At 52.2% G+C, this 16591-nt stretch overlaps 1 protein-coding gene across 1 annotated transcript in view; it reads right to left on the bottom strand.

The window, feature by feature from the left end:
* Positions 1-14266, bottom strand: part of ONECUT2 (one cut homeobox 2) — a 56758-nt gene extending 42492 nt beyond the window's left edge. The window contains exon 1 of the mRNA XM_008013985.3: positions 12687-14266. Coding sequence (XP_008012176.1) covers positions 12687-13914 — 1228 coding nt within the window. The 5' untranslated portion in view covers positions 13915-14266. The remainder of the gene's footprint in view (positions 1-12686) is intronic.
* Between the last annotated feature and the right edge of the window lie 2325 nt (positions 14267-16591).

Consider the following 16591-nt stretch of genomic DNA (forward strand, 5'->3'; position numbering starts at 1 on the left):
TGCCTCCTGTATGCTGTATCCAACCTCCTCTTCTGGATCTTAATCTAATGGGCAACACTGACAAGACAGCAGGCAATACCTATCTATGTTATAAATGCAAAGGGAGGGATGGTCCAAGGAGATCCCAATTTAGGAGGACAGAGAAAACTTCACAAAGGCAGGGACATCTACATACAGGAAGCATGGAGTACTGAGAAGGCAGGAGAGGATTTGGTCTTCAACAGGAAGTGCACCTCTTCCTCTTCAGAAGAATGAAAGAAAGGATGAGAAGGGTTAGTCATTGAAAGTGAATACAGAATTCACTCTTGTCCCTTGAATATGAACTGAAATGAACTCTGGTATACTTAAATGAACTTAGGAGGCAATTGCATCCAAGAAGAATTTTTCCCCTACATCTTTTAGGTTTGGGGATCTATGGCACTAATTCAGAAAAGCATAAAATTATCGTACTCCACATATTTTTCAGTATTTGGAGTCAAAACAGATAATATAAAAGGTCTTGTTTATGCAGCAGTTCTGTCAAAATATCTTTTCAAAAGTATATTGAGTTCATTACAAAGGAAATGCATTCAGTACAAGTCCTTGCAGAGCGTAATGCCTCATTTTAGTAAGATGCAGTGATGCATATAAAGTGGGCCAAAAAGGCTACACTTATTGTTGCCAAATCCATGTTTTACTGGAAAAGGTTTTGACAGTGGAACCCAACAACTCCTGAGACAGGCACATCCACAGATTCAAAGATTACACAGCTGGAAGAAACTTCTTTAGTCAAAGCTTACAAAATATATATAACACCCATTTTTATAACTGATTCAGATATGTTCCTGCTCATTTTTAGAACGAAATTTTGGGCATTTAGACACACAGAAACAATTTTTTTTCAACATCAAATTTGAATGCTCTACCAGGTTTGTTTTGTTTTGGGCTGGACTTTCCCTCCTTTTACACAAGAGCCACCTGGAACTTGAAGATAAATTGTCAGAGGGGAAAAAAAATTCTCATTTATCACACCTTTGACTTTTAAATGAGACACACTTTTCTGTTCCAATGCTCCACCTCCCTGAGAACCACCTTAGCAATAAATTAGGTCTGAACTAAAGTTACTTGAAATAAGGCAAAAGTTTTACATTTTAATTAGCTTTAGGAAGTCAAGGGCCATTTTACTCAAAACCCAAAGAGATGTGAGTTATGCTCATAGACCAAAAGGACCCTCCTATCTCTTTTCTCTGGAACAAAAACAGAAATAAAGCAGAGCAACTGATTGAAAAAGGCCAGAGTCAGGGGTCAGTGCCGACTGTCACCTCTCACCCTGGCCAGTGCCATATGACTCCACTGTGTGGCCTGGAGGAAGTCACTCAACATCTCTGGCCCTTTGGAGGGGGTCAGGGGCAGAAGCAGTGTCAAGGCTTTTCTTAAAAAACCCTCATCACTAGGCTCTCAAGAAATCAAATCCAGTTTCTTTTTTTTTTTTTTTTTTTTTTTGAGACGGAGTCTCGCTCTGTCGCCCAGGCTGGAGTGCAGTGGCGCAATCTCAGCTCACTGCAAGCTCCGCCTCCCGGGTTCACGCCATTCTCCTACCTCAGCCTCCCCAGTAGCTGGGACTACAGGCGCCCGCCACTGCGCCCGGCTAATTTTTTTTCTATTTTTTTTAGTAGAGACGGGGTTTCACCATGGTCTCGATCTCCTGACCTTGTGATCCACCCGCCTCGGCCTCCCAAAGTGCTGGGATTACAGGCGTGAGCCACCGCGCCCGGCCCAAATCCAGTTTCTAATCGAAGGTGGTGATGCTCCACAGTTGGCTCTCCCTGTGACATTACTGCTGCTATAATGTGAGAATATTGTTAAATGTAATGAAAGTCATGCTTTCAAAAATCAAGTGCATGCAACTAGGGAAACAAAAACATCCCTTTGTGTATACCTGGGGGGTGGGGCATGGGGGCAGGCAGACAGTAACACTCGAAGGGAAAGCCTAAATCTAAAATATCCCGTTGAGGGTGGCAATCATGCCTGCAGAAGGCAGCAACATGGAGAAAAACAGTTCAATCCCCCGCCCCCCAGCGGTGGAAATGCTCTTCCTCTTCAGAAGGAAAGAGTCGTTCAGCATCTTTTGTCTTCTCACCCAGACACCGCCTCCTCTTCCCCTTATTATTGCTGATCTCACACAGAGAACCAAAAAGCCACAGGGCTCCAGAGGAAAATATGAGGCCCTTCACTGGGGCGCTGAGACATACAGAGCTGGAGTTACTGGTCAAGCTCTTGCCTGGATTTAACCCCAGTAGCAGGTTCATCCATCTCCCTTGTGTAGGCGGAGGTGGAAACTCGCTCAGACAGCATTCCTCCATGGCGCTGTTCGTGGTCCTGAAGCCTGCGCCGGGGTGTGGAGGCAGCAACCCAGCCACAGGCGCTCTGCTACCAGGGGCTCCAGGCAGGGGTCTATGTGAAGCAAGTGTGGAAATAGCTGCCACCCACAGAGCTACAGCCAGCTCCACATTCTGGCTCGAAGTCTAGTTCACTGGCTCACTTCTTTGCAATTGCAAAACGGCTGGTTCACTTCTTCTCTTTCCAGGGGATTTCACAAAGCCCAACTCTAGTTTGCTGATTTGGCATATCTCTTTCTCGATGTCCTCCCTGTAGACGCTAATTCTCTCCCATCCTCTCTCCTTTGTACAATATTTTATCTTTGCAGAACACCTTACAGTAGGCACAGCCCTCACTGGCACAATCAACGGAGCCATTTTTCTTCCACACATAATCATTCGTTTTCCCTCCCACGGCTATTCTTTGCTTTCTTTGCTTCTCCTCCCCCAAGCACAGTCCAACTAAGCAGGAGACTATTACCTCAATGTGCAGGATGGGCAAATCACCTCATCTAAGACAGCAGAACTGTTGATTTCTCCTTGGCAATGAATTAGAAGAGGCAGAGGTTAGAGTTTCAAAGGACCAGGAAAAAGCTCTTTAAGTTACTTCTGGGAAGATAATGTTTGCATAGGTAGTGATCTGGAGGGTGGGGAATGGGGACAAGGATATTAGGAACAAAATGAAGGAAGGGGATTGGACCTTGTGGAAGGTGCAGGGCTTAGTGCAGTTAGAAGACTCCCGGCAGGTGGCACTCTAGTTCACCTGCCGGCGGTGGAAGCCCTGACTGTGCTCCCTGGCTCCACTTGAAACCTTTCTTCCATCAAACAGCCCCCCAGCCATGTTTGGAGGTCTGTCTTCCCCTTGATTCAAGCACTTATCCGAACTGTATTCCTGCTAAAAGCACCGTTTGCACAATTCTGTTTACTGTAATGCACAGTAATGAAGGGAGCATAAATAGAAAATAGAGGGGCAGTGGGGGGATTTTGTGTATGTGTGTGATTGATGGTGCTGAGATCAAAACTATTTAATCATCAAAACATGATTCAGCAGTTGGGAAATGTAAACTAGTTGTGCAACTGCTTGCTTTAGTCAAAACTCTGGAAAGGGCCCAGAGGGCTGGCCCAAGCCCCTGGGAGGGCAGTGCCAGTACGATGTGCCCCCAACCTTCCTACCAGGGCAGAGCTGTTGAGCCTACAGACTGACTGGTGTGACCTTTGGCTTTTGCAGCACACAAGCAGTTGGGCCAGGGTTAATGGCACTTTGCAGGGAGCTCCAGTTGAGTAAACAAAAAATGCCTTGCCCTGTTCTAATGGAGCACATTATTCTGAGGCCTAAGCCTTCTTCCAGGCTCCTGCAGCTGCTCTGCAGGTCAGTGCTACCAATAAAGCAATTAGCCAATGAGAAAACTCTTCTTCCCCGAGGGGAACTCCAGGGTTTTGCTGCAGTTACTGTGTTTTGCTTTGGTTTTTTAAACAAGTGATCCAAGTTGATCTGAGCCTCTTACATCAGACTTTAGGATGAAGACAGTGAAATTGTGTTTGCTGAGTGTGATATTTTAAGGGACTGATCCCTTGTTCAACACAGCCTGGAGAGCTCACTGCTTCCTGTTCAATTAACCTGAACCATAGCTGAACTCTGCCCTTTGAACTCACTCAGCAGATAAATACATTAGCTCACCTACAAAATCATTAATATTTTCCAATCACATAAAACAAACATGAATGTACAAAAACAACCCAAGAGATAGCCAATTAGGAATAGCTCATGTACTGTGTTGAAAAAAATCACAAATGCATGTTATTTAGAGAGGAAAAAAAAGTCAGGGAAGAAATGAAATGGATTGTGCTGGTGGTTCTGGAGGCAAATGAGACTTTCATTTTTATATCTGCAAGCAAGAGGGATACTAAGCAATATCTGGCAATTCCTATTCCACCTACTCTGTTCTACAACAGAAGTTCTACACCCCGTTTCCCACTTTCAGCAGAACATAAAAACTCCAAATCCTCTCTCTTTTCAAGTGACTTCGGTGCTTATGCTCATATACAGAGTCCAAAATATTGCATTTCTGGGGACAATCCTTTTTCTGATTTGCTACAAAGGAGCCAAAATAATTGTGGCAACATCACTGCTTTTAAGTGAACCAGCTTAAATAAAGCAAACTGGTGGTTTAGTTGAAATAATTTTACAGTAGAAAATGATGTTCCTGAGACATTTTTACTCTAGTCATATAAACAGATTTCCTTTACTCAAAAAAAAAAAAAAAAAAAAGATGCCAAAATGCACCTATTTTGTCTTTATCCCTGCATGTCATTTTAGAAGAATGAGGAAAACATCCCCAACTGGGTCATTACACATTTCAGTTTGATTTAATTTCACTTCCCACAATTCTGCCTCCTGACCCCCTCTCTTTCCACCCCCTTTTCATTTTTGTTTGGTTTGGAGTGTGGGCTTAATGCCCAGCTATCCTAGATGAGAACACTTAAAGGAATATCACAAGCACGAAGGGTAAATCTATTGAACGAGGGTCTTTAACTATGTGGTTTCCTTAAAGGGAAAGGTTGGATCAATAGGATCAATATGAAAGGTTTCCCTGGCCCTGCATAAAAGGGTAAGGGCTTCTCTTTTCACTGGTTTAACTTTACTCTCTGACAAATGCAAATCAATGGATCTGTGTTTACAACAGATTCCCTAACAGACTCAACTTGGGCAAAGCCCAGAACCTCACCCTGGGGGGTGGGCACTCCAAGTTTGCTCCAGGGGGACACATTAGCACAGAGCTTCATGCTCAAGGGCACTGGGGTGGAGTGGGAAGCAAGCTGACAATGGCTGCCAATCACCCTTTAAAGAAAAGGCTTGCTACCCACCCAGATCCTGCTGGAACTCAAGGAGCTGCTGCTGCCTGTGGCCTCTCCAAATAGGGCAGAAAAATGAGCTGTCAAACAGGTTCCTTCAAGGATGTCAATGCAACATAAGTAATAAAGCCCACATTCTAGAATTTGGTGAGCCAGTCAACCTAGTTTCCTATCCTTAACCATCTCTGAGGCTGACTGCACAGAGAAAACTGTAAATGAAATATCTACAATTGGAGCAGCACTAGGAATGTGCTCTAGGAATGCTTCTTCTGCCCTTTCTTAAGAGATAACTGGCTCTTCTTAGTAATGACAAAGCAAACCACTAACACTGTGGGTTCTTTTCCCTTTAATTTTACCTTTCCCTTTAAAAATGTGATGCTTTCCAGAGATTACATGACTTCAAGTCAATACCAGTTACAGAGAAATTATTTTTCTTCCTGCAGGAGAAAGTATATGTATATTTGATTACAAGAGCCAAAGTCCAATGCTGATTAAATTACACTGGAGGTGTGCTTCCAACCCAAACAAAGTCTGCTTTCTACAGAAGCGTAATGGATCCTCAAATGGTGAAAGAGGCGCCGAGGTGGAATGCAGAGCCTCCCTGCCCTCTGGGACAATTTGTGTGGGACAGTTTTTCATAATAAACATCCACAGCTTCTAGGAATCCTGCTCCCGATGTGAGGCCATGTCTATCTGCACAGCCCACAGCCAGACTCCAAGTCTTGCCCATCTGCACCATGTCAGGCACTAGATGGACTGGGTCACCCAATCTACTTCCCTACCTCTTCCCCACCTGCCCATAGAAAAACCTATGTACATTTTTCAGCCATTGCCTTGAATGAGACTGGGAAATCAAAAAGCCTTTCCCCCAAAGGCACTGAGGTTGGTTAGGGAAAAAGCCTGGGTGATAAGAGGGGATGATAGGGCCCCACAGGGTGAGTTAACCTGATGAAGCTCTGTACCTGACAGCATAAATCACCCCAGAGGGCTTCCTCATCATGGACTCTCCCCTCTAAGTAAAGAGTTGTCTCCCCGGAAGAAGGAACTTTTCCCAAGTCAGGAAAAACAAAGGTCCCTAAAAGGGTCAGAAGTCAGCATAGCCCAGGGAGTCTAGATGAAGTTTAAGGCCTAGGGTGCCTCCGTCTTCACCCTCCTCCCCAGGGCCCTTTATCCAGGCAATTATTTCTATTTATCCCCCCCTAATTTCCCTTCCTTTGGCAAGAACCCAGAAACTAAATCTCTCTGCTTCTCCCTTGAGGTCTTCCTTGCTCCAGGGATCCCCCTCCATGATACTACTTTTCATGAAGACACTTTTTGCCAAATTCAGCCAGTAGCCATAGAGTATGAAGCCCAGGACTTTCTTCCTGAGAGTTCTTCAGTCCTGTTCCTCTGGTCTCTTCTTTGAAGAGAAGAAGTGTCTAAAGGCCAGAAAACCTGGTGGGGAGGCTCTCTCCCACATTAGGGGGTGACTGTAAAATGAAGCCTCAGTTTGAAGACAGCAGGAGAGGCTGGCTCTCCTTCCCTCAGGGCTGAAGTCTGGCGCTTGGGATGGTAAAACTGGCCTAGGGTGCTATTGCTCAGGGCAGACCTGGCTCTAGAGGAGAGTGAAGCAGTTGCTGGTGCCTTGTAGGGACAGAGAATCTGGAGTAATCAGTTTATTCTTTGCCCGGCCCTCACCATTCAACAGGAATCCCGCCCAATCTTCAAATTCTAAGATGGGAGTGGAAGAGAGTCTATGATTCTATCCTCTAAAGGTCCACTTGCTCCTCCCAGAGCCTAGGAGTCTTTCAAGTGGGGGCTGTGGGGAGGGAGCCAGTTGTCTGCCAGACCAAAGGGAAATCACCTACCCTCCTCCTTAGTTACATATCTGATTACCTAGCTATCTTTAACTACATATCTGTAGTTTAAAACGGTCAGGTAGGGCACATTCTGACTAGGAACCAAGGTGGTGTACCAAAGCTCCCTTCTTTAAGGAAGTACTGGTGGGAAGATGAGGAAGAAACACCAGCCTACCCTCTGCCTCAACTCAAAGCAGAACAATGCACGATTTGCTTTCCCATCTCTCCTTTCCTTCCTCTTATTAATTACTGTTCTTGGAGAAGGCTGGAAAACACTGCTTTCCCTCGTGATTGAGATCCGCTCTTGGAAAAGCTCAGCCTTCTCCAACAGGAGGGATTCATAATTTCAAAAAAACCAGAACGATTAGTTCTCATTCTATCCCTACTTCGGTCCCTGCTCTTTTATTTTTTTTTTCCATAAAATTCACCTTAGTGCTCCTTCTGGAAAAATAAGCCACCATGTGGCCAGGGGAGTGGTTGGCAGGGTGTGGTGGTGTCCCTCACAAGCAGGAAGGAAGAGCTTTAAAGTTGTTTCTTTTCCAGTCAATGCAGGTGTCCCACAGGACACCTCCTCACCCGTGATGGGCCAGTGACCCAGGCCTCGGCCCAGGAGGTCCAGGGGTTGGGAAGGGGTGGGGCAGGGGTTCCCCAGTTTGCTTCTCTTATTTCCTGTACCAGCCAAGGTAGGACACAAGATTCTCCCAGTTAGACCCGACCAGCCCAGCGCACAGCCTGCTATTCGGGGGGATGAAGTTCAGGCTTTTGTTACTAGGGCCACGTTTAATTGTCCAACGAATGCACCTGCGTAAAAAGTCTGCGCGTGAGCCTTTTTTAGTACGAGAACCGATGAGGATGGGAGGGGATCTGCGGCTGACTAAGGTCCGCCGTTAGCAGGCAGCTTTAGCCACGTCATTTTCAAACCTGGGCTTGGTCACAAGGGCCCAGTGGCAACGGCCAAGCACAGGATAGTTAGGAAGCCTCGGGCACCGTTCCACGCATTGGCTTCGCGGATCCAGCCGCCCAGGGGGACCGCCGGAAGCGCTAGTAGCACCGAGCGCGCACAGGGGCGGGGTGGGGGGGGGGGCGTGGAGAGGGACGGGAGCCCCGCGAGAGGACGAGAAAGCCTCGGGGAAGTAGAGACGGGCTGGGGCCTCTCGTGGGAGGAGCTGCGGTCACACGGGAGAACCCGCGCAGAGCTGGCGAAGCGGCTCCGCTGGAAAGCCGCGGGGCCGTGGCGCTGGCGAGCACTCTGCTGGGAAGAGCGCGCCGTCGAGCTTACTGGAAACGCGCCGGATCAAGTTCCAGATCAATGAAATCTGGGTCCACACGTTTACGTTATTGTTGCCAGCATTAATGCTCTTTTAATCATCTAAACATTATCAGCATCGATCTCCCTCCATATACACATTTGTTTGAGAAAGTGACATAACCACACAGTGGAAAGCCTAGAATAAAAATAAATGCCCAGCCTCTCGCGTCGAGGGCGCCTGGTTGCCTCAGCTGCTTCTCCTGCTCGGGTTCACTCTCCTCCCTCGGGTCCCGCCTCCTCTGCCCGCTCCCGCCCACCCTGATGCGTGTTGGGAAGGTGTTCTCCCGGCACCCAGGACTTGACGAAGCAGAGACTGCAGCGAACTTTTCAATTATTCATCCAAGCAGCTAGCAGGCAAACATATCGTCTGTTCCGTACTGGCGCGGGTTGAGTTCAGCCTCTCCAGCTCGGATCCTAACTAAACCGCCAGGAAGGTGGGCTGAGTCGGGAGCCCGAGCAGCCACAGACGAGGTGGGAGGTTAGGGGGTGGGCGCGAAACTCTGCGAAGGGGGTCCGCTTTCCTCGGCTTGGGAGGTGCCCAGCGGCCCGTGTCGCCCAAGGACGTCCCCGGTGCAGCGGAAGACAAGCACGCACGCGGTGCCCCTAGCAGGAGCCACTGAGCACTGCCCGGGCCGTGTCCCACCGCTGCGGGCGTCAGGTGGCCCAGGCGACATCAAGGTGGGTTGGCTAAGGGCCCTTGGCCACCTGAACAGAATTGGTTTCAGACTGGCCGCTGGGAGCTTGCTGCCAGGAGAAGGCCGTGCGTCGGACTATGGCGGGGACTGGAGACCAGCCTCCAGCAGGCCGCTGGGGGATCCGGGCTCACTGGAGGCGGAAACCTCTGCAGGAAATGTAGTCGGGCGCTCCGCTCGATTTTCGGGCGTCAGAAGAAACCATGCCTGCCACAGAGGCCTCGCTTTTCCTCAGAGGAACGCCCGTTCAAGTTCTCGCCTGGGTTCTCTCACTCCCTTCTTGTTTGTGCTTGGTTTAGAGGTCTCTGGGGCCCAACGCCTGACAGTGTGTGCTCGAACCCGCGGAAATTTGTCCTGGCCGCCTCTTGTCAGGTTGCTGAAAACCGCCCTGCAAGGGCTAGTCTTGGGGAACCTCTGCGAAGGCCCGACCTGGCGGGGTTGCAACCACTTGCCACCTAGCCGCCCTTTCCGAAGGAATCCGGGCATTTGGAGTCAATTTCTCTGAAATCTAATGTTGGGGCAATCTGAGTTTCTCCGAAGTTTTCTCCCCTTTCAAGTGCCACCCTTGGCTGTGACTACACCGGCAGGTTGGGGAGGAAGGACCTCCCTCTGTTGTGACCGGCAGTACCTCGCCTAAGGGTGCGCTGGTCAAATCAGACCTCTTCATTCTGAGCCCCCTAAACCCCAGCCTGCTTGGCCGTTTGGCAGGACCCGGGGACGGGGCCAAAATGAGAGAGAAAAGCAACCTATAACCTATGAGAGAGAAACAGAAGAGGCAGGTTTGGCGGTAGCGGGACAGGGACAGTGTCTTCCAGGCACGGGAGTCCGGCCGAGCCGCCTGCGGAGCCGCTGGGCTTGTTAAACCCCCGAGGCCCAACGGCGAGGGCCCTCTGCGGCGTCCCGGCGGGATTCCGATCGATACTCCCGGCGGATAAAGCCTCCGCTTTTCTTCTCCATTTGCTCCTGTCCCCTAGCACTCCGAGCACATAATACCTACTTACCAGTCCCAGCTTCTGCCTCAGTGTCTGAAGAGACTGATCTACTGACCCCAAACTGAAAAGCCTCCTATGTAATAATAACCACTCAACACACTTGTAGTTGCTGATAAAATGGCCAGATAAAAAGGCTAAAGCTCTTGTCCCTTTTCAACCCAGGGTAATAAAACAGACACACATTTGAATGCTCGAGCAAAGCGGGGTCCTCAGCAGGCCTTTTTCACTCGCTGGAGGAGGCATTCTGTCTCCCACGAAGGCGGTTTCAGCGCTCCTCTGCGGAAAATCTAGCGGCGTGGGCAGTGCTCTCCCGGGCCTGCCCCTGGAGACTTGCACCACGGGCGCGGGTGGGGCTGAAGACCCCCGGGATGCCACGCTTTCTCATCTCGGCAATGCTTGGGGTCATTTTAAAAGCTGAAACTCGCTAATAGGCGAAGCATTACTTTCCACATCACTTTCAGACCTATATGGGCAGAAGGCACGTGTTTTTTAAAAGCTATGTTCTTTGCGCGACAGGCATGAGGGGGCGGCAGCGCTCTGAGATGAGCAGGAGTAGAATAGCTGTCATCCTGCCTTTAACTGTACCCGTCTAAGACCATCCTTCTGGTTCCCAGTGCCAAGAAGCCGGCGGGTGCTAAAACCCACTGGAAAGGGCCTGGGACATTTGGGGGGATCTATGACAAAGGGGTACTACAATGTTAAGAACTAACAGTAAGCCTCCAGTTTATTTCCCGCCGCTATTATTATTACTCTCTACTAGCTGCTTTATCTTGCCCCGAATCAACAGCAAATCAGAGAAAACTGTAGGAGAGAATGAAGAATAAACTAAAGGAGAAAGATTACATAAATTTCTAAATCCACTCAAAGTATCCGGAGTCCGCCAATTTGGGGGAGGCTCTTTGCAGGGAAACCAGATTTTCTTTACCTTCTTAGATCCACACTGCGGGGCGATTACCGACTGGGAATCGGAATCCACCAGCAGCCAGCAAAGGAAAATGCTGTCAAAGCGGAAACGCCTCTTCCCCAAACCCGGGTGAACCTGCTGCCTGTCACATTCCCCAGCCCTGTCGGGCATCGGTCGAGTGCACCCCACAAGCTGGGCTCAGTGGTGCGAGGAAAGCCCTGGGGATCGGGGGTAGAAACCTGAGCTCGCAGCTCCGGAAGCGAGCTGTGCGAGGTCGGCTCGAAACCGCGCGCATCCCAAGATCGGCGCTATGCAAATCATCGCCACCACGAATTGTTCCCCTAGACTGCCCGCCAATCCTAAAAGATACTCCCCTCCACCCGGTCCATGAGAAGCTGCCCACCCTGGCCTGCAACAGGGTATAGTGTGTCCTCCCCAGTGAGGGGCGTCTGGACATTTTGCCCCTCTGGGCCAGTGGCTGGCTCCTAGAGGTAGCGCAGTCGCCACGCACACCGCGCGGGTCCGTGCGCACAAAAGCGCGCAACTGCGTGCCAGTCGCAGTTAACTACCGCATCTTTCCCTCCAGCTCGCGCACCCGCCGCCCACACCGGAGGTTTCTGTGCTCCTAGAACAATAGAGGGCTGTACCTCGCAGCTTGGCCGCTAGAGGAGGCACAAAGAACCGAGCCGGCTCCAGAACAATGTAACCCGCGCCTCTACCCGTCCTCTCCCGCGGGCCGCCAGCCCTCCCCGCGGTCGCCTGGCGCGCACAATCAGCACCCGCTTAATGCAAAGGCGGAGCCTGGAGCCCGTGGTCGGGATGCATTAACTAATCTGAATTTTTAATTTCTCAGCACCTCTTCCCGCGAGCGCCCAGTGTCTCCCGTAGCCCCGGCAAATCCCAGCAAACGCTGGGACCGGGGCAAGGGCGACCGGTGAGCAAGGCAAAGCGCTTTCCACCTGTCTCTTCTCCCATGTCCTCCCAAAGCGGTGAATGTGTCCGTCTCAACCTTACACCCTGCCCTCGCTGTAGGTAGTGACATTGGAGCTGGCCCGAGCCCCTCAAGCCCGGTCAGAGTGTCCCTGCCCCAACGCCAAGGCCAGAGATGGTCTCCAGGAGCGCTGTTGTATCCTGGCCGCCGGTTCCCTGTGCGGGCAAGGCTGTGCCTTTGGCCAATGACCAAATAAGTTTGCCTATATGGTGGGTGGGAGAGTAGAGAGCTCTCTTCCCTCTGCAGAGCAAAGCCTCTCAACTGCCTCTGCACAGGGAGACTAGCCAGCCCGGAAAATTGAAATGTGTTGTCTGAAAAAGACTTGAAGTGCACAGGGTTTTGAATAAGGGCAGGTTCCGGTTTTTGTGAGTCTTGGAAAGACAGGCCTCCTAGAGGAAAACGCACACGCCCATCCCGCCTTCCAGTACCTGGGAAGATCGGACAGAGGGCAAAGGTTGGCACATTGAGAGGAGGGCGAATATAACGGGGGCGGGCTCGGTCAATGAAAGCTCAGGGACAAGGAGAGAGTAAGAAAGAAAAAGAAAAAGAAAAGGGAGAAGAGAAAGTAGGGGAAGACCAGAAGAGAAAGAGAAAATGGAAGAAGAAATAAAAACGAGAAGAAAGAGGAAGTGTATAGGAAAGAGAATGAAAGAATCAAGATAAGTGATTCGGGGCGCAGACCTGGGCCACAAGCACCGGACCAGGAGCCCTCTTCCCAGCAGCCTGGACCCTGGTTAGCCCTGGCCTTACCTGCCAGGCGTAAGGCGGACATGCGCTGGAACTCGGGTTCCTGAAGCCACTTCCACATCCTGCGGAAGGTCTCCCTGCCAGATTTGAGTTTACTCCACGGTTTTGGATTCCGGAGCAGGTCGGAGAGAGTCCCCTGAGACCGGCACAGCACCCTCTGCGCGAAGATCGCCTGGGGGATACTGTAGCGCTTCAGCTCCGCGGTGATGCGCTGGGCCACCTCTTTGGTGTTGATCTCCTCCAGCTGGCCCGACGTGGCCACCTGCGAGCCCGATGAGGACGAGGGTGGCCGCTCGCGACTGGGGGCCAGCACCGGCCCGTGAGACTGAGTGTGGCCCGGGTGGTGCAGGCCGTTGAGGTGCGACATCATGGCCGCAGGCGGGGTGCCCAGGCCGCGGGACAGGTGTTGCTCACCGCGGGTCAGCATGGCAGTGTGGTGCGCGTCGAAGTTGGGGCTGAGCATTTTGTCGTGGCCCGGCGGACCGTAGTTGGGCAGACTCTGCTGCGCATTGTGGAGGCCGCCTAGTCCGTTGCCCAGCGGCGTGGCGGCCAGCGGGGACAGGCTCTGGCTCATGCCGGGCATCTCCTTGTAGGGGCTGTAGAGGTTGTTCATGGCCGGGAGCCCGCGCTCGTCGCGCATGAGGGTGAAGCTGCCGCTGACGTTGCCGGACAGGCGCTGGTGGTGGTGGTGGTGGTGGTGGTGCGGATGGTGGTGCGGGTGCGGGTGGTGGAACTTGTCCGACACGGTGGAGATGGGTGGCAGCGGCTGAAGCGGCGTCAGCGTGGTGTAGGTGTTGCTCATGCCCATGCCAGGCGGAGACGAGTCGCAGGACATGCTCATGGCGTGGTGCAGCGGAATGGAGAGCTCGGGCCGGTAGTCGCCGCCGTCCAGGATCGAGGCCATGCTGGTGACCATGGCCGAGCGCGACGCCGCCGCTGCCGCCGCTGCCGCCGTGCCCAGCTCCTGGTGCGCGGTCGGAGGCGGCGGAGGGCCCCGCAGCGAGCCAGCGGCGCCGCGGCCGGCGTGGTGGGGGCTGGGGCTGGCCAGCAGCTCCTGCTCATGGCCCGGGCCCCCGCCGCCGCCCCCGCCGCCCCCGCCGCCGCCCCCGCCACTGCCGCCGCCTGCCGGCCCGTGCAAAGTGCCCAGACTTTCCATTGTCAGCTCCGGGTTCATGGCGCAGCCTTCTAGGTCTTTGGTGAGGCATCGATAAGCGGTGTAGGCAGCCTTCATTCAGTCCATCGGGGCCCTGGGGCTGCAGGGGCGGCGGGGGCGGCCGGCGGGCGGGCAAGGCGCGCGTGGCGGGGCTCGGCCGCTGGAGTCGGGGGGGGCGCGGGAGTGCGGGAGTGAGTGGAGTGGAGCGCGCGTGCGGGTGTGCGCCCCGGGGCTGCGGGCGGGCTCGCCCGGGGTGGGGGCGGGGTGGGGGCGGACGGGGCGTGTGTGCGGGAGAGGGGAGGGGACGGGGAGGGAGGGAGGGATCACCGGGCCCCGCTGCTTGGGCCGGCGCGCAGCCTCGCCATGTCCGAGCCCGCTCCGGCGCCGACGTCTTCTGTTTGGGTGAGCGGGAGCTGTCCAGAAGGGCTCTGCCGCTCGCCGGGGCAGCCAACCTACCCTCCCGGACCTGGGGCGGGGCCACGCCCGACGGGCGCCACGCGCAGCCACTCCAAGGCCGCATCTACCCCCGGAGGCGGGCCTTCTACGGGAAGCTACCAATGGCTGTGAAGGGGGCGGGGCGGCGCTTTTCAGGTTTGGCTGACGGCTCGGTGCCTTTTTTCCTCCTTTGCTACTGGAATCAAACGTCAAGGAGAGGGAGGGAGGGGAAGTGGGGGTCGCTGGAGAGAGGGAGGCTGGAGTGCTTGCGAGCGAGATTCAGTGAAAGATGCCGCGCTGTGTCCCCCCTGGGCAGCTGCGATCTGGGGGAAGGGGTATTGCTTCAGTCGCCTTCGCCTCACCCCAAAGCTTCCCTGGAGGCGAGTAAGCCGGGAGCAAAAGACTCCGCTATGTGCCAGTGTAGACGAACACTCGTCGCTAACAAGCCACTTCCCGAGAGTCCCTAGCTGGGAGCCACTAGTTTAGCCTTTTAAAATGCAGGCGCTAATGTATTCTAATGCACGGTAAATTCCCGAGGCCGGGGCGTGCATAATCTATGCGGCCAGAGGAACTGTAGCGCCCTCGCCGCCAGCGAGCTGCGACCGGCCGGCGGCCCACGGGCAGCGCGGGCAGCCGTAACGCATGCAAAGGTAACACAATAACATCATTTAATTACCCGGTGAGCCCATAAATCTCAGTTATGAGGCTTCCGAAGAGCCCTGCTAGATTGCAAAACAAAACTAGAATTCCGGGAGCTGCCGTTTCAAGGTGACCAAGTGCTTTCTGCATCAGCGACTTGGAAAGAAGTGGGGAGAGTGTAGAACTAGGGGGGTGGAGGTGAGGAGGGTCGCTGGTGTCCGTAGTGAGCAAACTTCTCCCGGGGGCAGAGAGTAAGTAAACCAGCTGGGACGGCACCCGTGGACCTTTCTCCTAATACACACCACACACACACACATACACACACACACCCGCTTCTCTCGAATCCCGAGAGAGGAACAGCGGTGGGCAGACGAAAAGGAGTCCTGGCTGACATCTGCATATTCAGACCTTGTTTCTGAAAAGGCCAGCAACCGGCCAGCCCGAGCACGCTCGCAAGCCAAGGCTTTAAAAAGTGCACCAACGTCTTCCTAGAATTTCCGTTGTTTAGCAACCCCAGGTCTGGAGGTGGGAGTGGAACTGGGGGACAGAGGAGTTGGAGATTTCTGCAGCCCGAGTGGGGGTGGAGGGGTGGTTGAAGACAGAGAGGCCAACCCCCCGGCATAAAGCCTTAAAAGTAACAGATTCTTCTAAAGCAGGTTGCGCTCTGTTTGCCTCCGAAGATTCAAGCTAGCTGAGGTTGCGCAGATGTTGCCTTTGTTTAAAGAGACAGTAATTAAGGACAGGGTGGACATAAGTTTGAGAAGCGTGACCTATTTTCTTTTGATCAGCTGTCAAAAGAAGAGCAGGGGGTCTCCTTAAGACGGCCCCCTTCAACCACTTCCAGCTGTTAGAGAAAACTTGATAAGAAAACAAGGGCACAGCTCGGAATACTGTATGTCCCTTCTTGGTGCTAGAGAAAGATTTAATTCATTTGGAAAACAGTTCTTAGTCTTAGTGACCTTTTCTGCCGCCCTCCTCTTTCTTCCAGCTTCAGAGCAACACCCCCACCCCCACCCTGTCACATGAATTTACAGTGACGTTATTCATAGATCAACTTTATTGAGCTCTGGCCAATACGCTGCCAATTATTCTTTCAAATAGCGTCTTCTCTGTGTTATCAAAGCCTGAGTAAGAAAGCGGCAGATCCCCTGGTTTGCCAGACATACTTTTCTGGTTGCTCACATCTCTAGTGTCACAACAGGAGACAGGTAAAATAACTCAGGTTTTGGTTTGTCTGTTTTTCCTCTCCTCCTCAACCTCTCCTACTGTCTCTCTTCGCACTCCCTACCTTATTATATATGGCAGCTGGACATTTGGGATGATTTGAATTAGTTAATGTTTGAAATATAATACTGAGTCGAACAAAAGTTCACGAGAGTGCAACCTGCTCTTGGTCCACGAGTGCACAGGGAGAGAAGCAGGAGAGAAGCAGAACTGGGAAGTAGTAGGTCTGATATGCCCCAGTGCTAAGGTAGCCTCTGCTGTTACGCTGGCTTCAGGCTCAAGGAGTGGCCAGTTACCCTAAGCTGATGCTTCCTCCATACAGAAACCTACGTATATAAATTGCCATTTAAATAAATTTTCAAAATGTTAAACTTATTTGCCAGGACACCAAGATAAACCTGCTCTTGGGAATTATATTTCGGTGTGCCTGGGAGCAGAAAGGTGAGTTGCATTTTCT

The sequence above is a fragment of the Chlorocebus sabaeus genome, chromosome 18 (genome assembly GCF_047675955.1).
Source record: "Chlorocebus sabaeus isolate Y175 chromosome 18, mChlSab1.0.hap1, whole genome shotgun sequence".
In the NCBI taxonomy this organism is placed as follows: Eukaryota; Metazoa; Chordata; class Mammalia; order Primates; family Cercopithecidae; genus Chlorocebus; species Chlorocebus sabaeus.